Raw genomic sequence first — 6,000 nt, forward strand, 5'->3', positions numbered from 1 at the left:
AATAAGTTTCCCCAAACAGAACGGAGCAGTCTTCCTACGTCAAGCAAAACATTTTCCGGCGCACATGAAGTTTCTTTATTTTATTTTATTTTATTTTATTTTATTTTGAGAGTTTGTGAGGTTTTTATTTTGTTGTAATATTCCTTTCTCTCTCTCTTATCTGGTTTGTAATAATTTATTCAGAGCGTTGTAATAATTCCCCGCCCCGCTTCTTTCTATCCCGTTCTTTTACTTGCTTTCTTTATTTGTACATAAACATCATATTTATTTTTCATCATAGTTATGTTTTGCATCCATGTTTCATGCATCTTGATTCGGCTAAGTTTGCATTTGTGGATTTAATCAATTCCTATGTGATTATGTGCGCTACCTCATGTTCTTGAGATGATTCACATATCATATTTTAGAAGCCGAATCTTTAGTTGCATCTCATGAGTGAATTGCATTAGGATTTTGTATATAAGATCATGCATGTTTTACTAACTTTGTTTTGTAGCTTGTTCGTGGGTCGTCAAACATGTAAGTTTTTATGCTTTAGCATCCCGTTTGTGTATGCTTTTCTTACTATGTTTAAGCATTCTACCATGTGGCTATTTGCATATGTGATATAATTGTATGAATGCCAGTGGATGGAGGTTGTGTCGCTTAATTTGGAATGATGTTGATTTTCATGTTTGTAAACTCAATTTATTTGGGTTATACATTTTCAAAACTCTTTCAAAACTACATGAAATCAAGTTGTTCCAAAATGGGTGACATAGTCTATACTTGTATGCTTCACATAGTAAATTTTAGGATTTATTAACTAATCAGAACATGAACATATAAATAAAATAAAATTCATATCGTGGTTAGTAAAGGCCGATCTTTGATCGGGTGGGCGGGGGTGCTCATTATTGACCTTCCCCTCTCATACCTAAGGTTCCGAGCCAAGCATCCTTGGTTACGACGAACAGTGGCCTTGGCACCGAGTCATGGGTTTCCTAATTTCCCAAAATATTAGGTGGCGACTCTGAGATCTGATGACGCAGTCCATTTTTGACAAAATTGCAATAAAAATGGATTTTCAATAAAAGTTGCCAAATCTGGACTCTCATCCACGTTTCACATTGCACTCGTGAGAATAGATCAAAGGGATCTTGGGGGTCCGAACTGTTTAACGCGCGCGGGTACCCCCCGGGCATGTTACAGAAGCTATTGAGAGAGGAAGGGAAGCCTCTTTCTATTGTCTTCCCTTTCTACTTCTAGGCTAGCAAATTAATGTCTTGAGAGATAGTATATAGTAATTTTTCTCTCCCATGAAAAACTAGTTGTATGCATTTATTTATTGAATCAAATGTATATGTCTTGAAGGTCATTCATCAAGGCTTCTTTACAAGTTTTCAATAAAGTTTCATTTGGGTAAGGCAGAGCATGTATTTATTGGTAATTTTTTCTAAGGGGAAATTACAAAAATAAAAATAAAAAATAAAAAATCAGAGTTTGAATTTTGTAAACAAAACACAAGCCTTAATTTTTAATTTTATAAATTTAAATTCTAATTTTTTGATTTGTTTTTAATCTAAACCATCGACCTACTTTCCTATAAGTTACAATGAAAGATGTTTTATCAGCTTTGAAGAATTCTTGATTTCAAATGAGTTTTTTTTTTTCAATTTAAATTTTTATCTAAATGTATAATTTATTACACGTCTTTAACTTTGTAATAAATAATGCTGAGTTTTAATTTTCCACTGCCCTTCATTTTTCTTGTATTAAGTTATATTCAATATTTCAGTCACTTTACACATTAACATTTTTATTATGTGAATGTGATGGAATTTAGTGAACTATTTGAAAGGAATATATATAAAAATTTAAAAGATGGAAGTGATAGGTATTGGTATCATTGTGAGAGATTTCATGAGAAATGGCATCAAGCAGTGAGAGAATTGCAAATGAATCTGTTGTGGACAACATTAAAGTAGTTGGGGCGTACAAAGTTGTGTCTTTTGCCAATGGCTTGAATTTGTTGCATACAGGCTAAGGAATATTTACTTTTAACCAAACAAATTTGTTTTAATGAAGAAAATTTATCATCTATTGGAAAGCATACAAGCTGAGGTATTTACTTTTAACTAAACAAATTTGTTTTAATGAAGAAAATTTCTAAATCTATTGGGAATCATACAAGCTGAGAGTAGTTTCTTTTAACCATACAAATTAGTTGTAATGAATAAAATTTCTCATCTATTAGGAATATCATTGTTGATATGATATCAAAGAGTGGATGGGAGTTTTAAATCTGCTTGTATTCATGACAAAATGCTAGGAAATGAAACTGCCCATCTATGGCCACTTTGAATGGAAGAGGTTCTAATTGAGGTTGTTTCTTGTGTCCATTCTGATTTTGTCTGTACTTTATATATGAAATCATTTTTCTACATAAAAAGAATTTTTTTTTTAATTCTTTTACGCGTTGTTTTTAAATCGTTACATCAGTAGAAGACTTCCATCATTCCATACATTTTCATTTGTGGAATTTATTAGTACAATTCCTACCTTATTTACATCTCTAAAATTTCTAACATATTCATATTTCATTGAAACCCAATAAATATATTTTCCACTACAAAATCGCTTGGGTGTCCACAAAGAACAAATGAGAGTCATTTAATTAATAAAATTACAACTTTTTCCTTTCCCTCAGCAAGGCCAAAAGTTTCCACTGAAGCATAGCCATAATAATAATAGTTTTAAAAAAATAAAATAAAATAGAAAAAGCTAAGAAAGATAGTTGTCTTGCAATATATGAACTTCAAATCACTCATGCCAGTTTCAATAATCCTTTAGGCTTCGTCAAAATCATTTAAAAACCTATATTCCAACCAAAAAAATCTGTCAATGTGAAATGTAATTGAAAAAAAATTGAAGCTGATTACCACAAAAGTATAAACTCCCTCTATGTAAAATTTTAACATATATAATGTAGTAAATATTTTCAGTAAAATTTTCTAATAATTCCAACCCCAACAAAAAATCTGATTCTAGCTTAATAAATCAGTTTCAAGCTCCCCAAACAAAGATTTAAAGATGTTAAGGCAAAAAATTAAAATAAAAGACTCGTCAATGGACCTGCACAGCCCTTTCAATCCTCCAAAACCTGAAAATTTTCCAATTGAAAACAATAATACAATATCCATGTTTACGAAGATTGACTAATAAAATAACCATGTCTGCTATAACGGTAGCTAAAATGCTATTTTTCATTCATTTCTCCCAGCTATCACGAAGAAAAAAAAAAAGCTAGTATGAAGATGGCATCCGAATATGATAGAAAATAAAGAAATATAAATGCAAGGTGAGTGGACACATGTAAGCATAGCAATAACTCTAAGTCCTAACATTATCAGTAGCATTTCAATTTTGAAGTGATAAATTACAATTTACATTAAGACACTTAGTCTGCAAACTTTTTAAAAAAAATGTACCTAACATTAATATCAACCCCAAAGTCAACAACCCTCTTCCACAATACAAAACCAAATATACTATTCCTAAAACAAGTCATTCTAGAAAGTTAAGTAATCTGAGTTTTCCAGCTAGAAAGTTAAGTAATCTGAGTTTTCCAGCTAATTCATAAAATACAAAAACAACAAATCTTATCAAGCAAAGGATACCAATTAATGTAATTCACTAACAACATACCAATAACATACCAAAGGGCACCAACTAATGCACTCCAAAAAAAATTCTTATCTCCTAACTCTCTCCAACAACATACCAATGGCATGGAAATTCAGTAAAACCAAAGGACACCAACTAATATACTCCAAAAAATGTGCAACAAACAATAAAAAACCAAAATATCTAAATATAAACAATTATTATGAAACAACTGTTAGTTTGTGATTGTTTCTCTCTCTTTGTATGGTTCTTCTCACAACAACAACAAACTAAACTTATCTCGCTAATAAAAAAAACAAAAGAACCACCAAAAATGCATGAATACCTTATTTTGATATCATCGAAGCATATAATTCTACCATTTGAATATATTGTTGGTGAACTATTTTATTTCTCTCATTTGGTGTTATGATGAAGTGCCAGAGCATGGGAAAGTACTGGAAGAGATTTTCCTTTCCACGACAGGCAAACTTAATAATTTCTTTAATTATATATATATATATATATATTAAAAGGGTCTATCGGTTTATTCTATGCTTACATCAGTGCCTCCCAGGTAGCGAATGTGTAGTGTTTATCTTTTTTATTTCAACCTGAAATAGGAAAGAGTTGGACAATGGAGAGAGATCAACAGATTAATTTCCACTAGGAGCAACTAAATCTTAACCAAAAGTAGTGATCTAAAATCTGTTACATATAAAGAAATAGACCGGAAAGCAAAGTATGCAAATCAACTTTGAAAACAACTAGGTGTGCAATTCCAGTCTCTTTGTGGTTGTTTAGTATTTTGCAAAACATTAAAGTGGACTAGAACTGCAATTCTACTACCAAAATCTAATTACTCACCAATATCACTATAAACGTACTATCATGCACCCTTCCAATATGCATTGTCACTCCATTCAAACAAAATCTTTCAACCTATATTCATTACAATACATAGTACCCCTCACCAAATCCCAATTCCCTCATCTTGAACACTGTTAAATAATTATAAAACTGGACGTATAAGTCACCATGTTTATTCAAAACAATAGGGGAATTTTAAATTGTTCCTCAATTTCAAAGTCAATTAACTGAAAAAATTCAAATCCTAACCATGAACATAAAGAAACCATTAATTTGAAAACATCTTTTAAATAAAAAAAACCAAATTAACTGATGAATTTACCTTTTATAGCTATGAATTTTATTAAGTAAAAATAAAACAAAGTAAGTTTTCATCTTTCTCTCTATAACCATAACTTTTCCAGTTAAAACAAACAAAAAGACAATTTTATAAAAAGAAAACAAAGTAGCAATCTTTCAGCAAATCAACAATAGCTAAAGATACAATATTAAATAATAAATAACCTATCTTCATAATTGTGCCTAATTGGTGATCATACGAGATTGTGTTTTTCATGACACATACAATTTTAAGGAGAAGGTTACCTTAAAAATAAAAATAAAAAATTCAACCCTCCATTAAGATAACCCAAAGCATCGTCAACTTTCGAACATAACAGTTATTTAGACGTTCAAATGTGACTTTAATCAGTAGTAATAGTTTAATTAAATCAAAGATCACAATCCAATTTGATGATACTGATTGCTCCAGATGGAACGGGTCGGATTGATCCACGCTTCCCAAACTGTTGCCCGAGTGTCGAGCCCGTAGAGAGACCTGTACAAGACTTCAACGGGGAACGGGGAGTCCCCCAGCGAGCCCTCTGACGATCAAGTTTGGGAGGTGAGAGTGATGAGGGAGTCCAAAGAGGATGGAGATAAAGAACTTAACCTTTCCTTTGTCTTAGAAGCCTGCTTATATCCTTTGCCCATCATTTCCTTGTCCACTCCGAGCTGTCATGTTGGCCGAAAGTCTATGTTCTAGCTTGCCTTGTTCATGGTGAGGCTGTTATGTTCCGACATGAAGGGTTATCGCAATAAATGTTGCAAGGAACTCATTAATGGCTGATGTGTGGTGCAATAACTTTGCAGGATCTTTGTCTACTGACGCGGCTGGTTCTTCACTTGCCAAGTGTTTAGATGTCATTGGTGCTTGGAGTAACGTTGGGTTCCTAGAATGTTAAGCTTTAGTGTTATGAATCATGGATTGGGCCTTAAGTGGTGGGCCATATCCTTTATGGGCTCACCCATGTCAGTAGTCCTCCATTCCCAAGTGCAGCTTCAGTCCAACGAAGGGAATAAGAAAGAAAATAGGGGTGGTGAGAGGTCGACAGAAAGAAGACCAAATGGGGGGCGGACAGACCATGAGAAGTGACCGAGTGGAGGGATTGACCGTAAGGAGGGCCGACCACGAAGGGTGACCAAGTGGACGGGTCAACCGTGAGG

General features: G+C 32.9%; 1 protein-coding gene across 1 annotated transcript in view; it reads left to right on the plus strand.

Annotated features, from left to right (window-relative positions):
* The window catches only part of LOC145802575 (uncharacterized), a 31,131-nt gene extending 25,393 nt beyond the window's left edge, over window positions 1-5,738 (plus strand). Inside the window, exon 2 of the mRNA XM_082895311.1 lies at window positions 5,647-5,738. Within this exon, the coding sequence (XP_082751437.1) occupies window positions 5,647-5,738 (92 nt within the window). The remainder of the gene's footprint in view (window positions 1-5,646) is intronic.
* Window positions 5,739-6,000: the final 262 nt, after the last annotated feature.

The sequence above is a fragment of the Camellia sinensis genome, chromosome 11 (genome assembly GCF_055761805.1).
Source record: "Camellia sinensis isolate YWXY chromosome 11, ASM5576180v1, whole genome shotgun sequence".
NCBI classification, from domain to species: domain Eukaryota; kingdom Viridiplantae; phylum Streptophyta; class Magnoliopsida; order Ericales; family Theaceae; genus Camellia; species Camellia sinensis.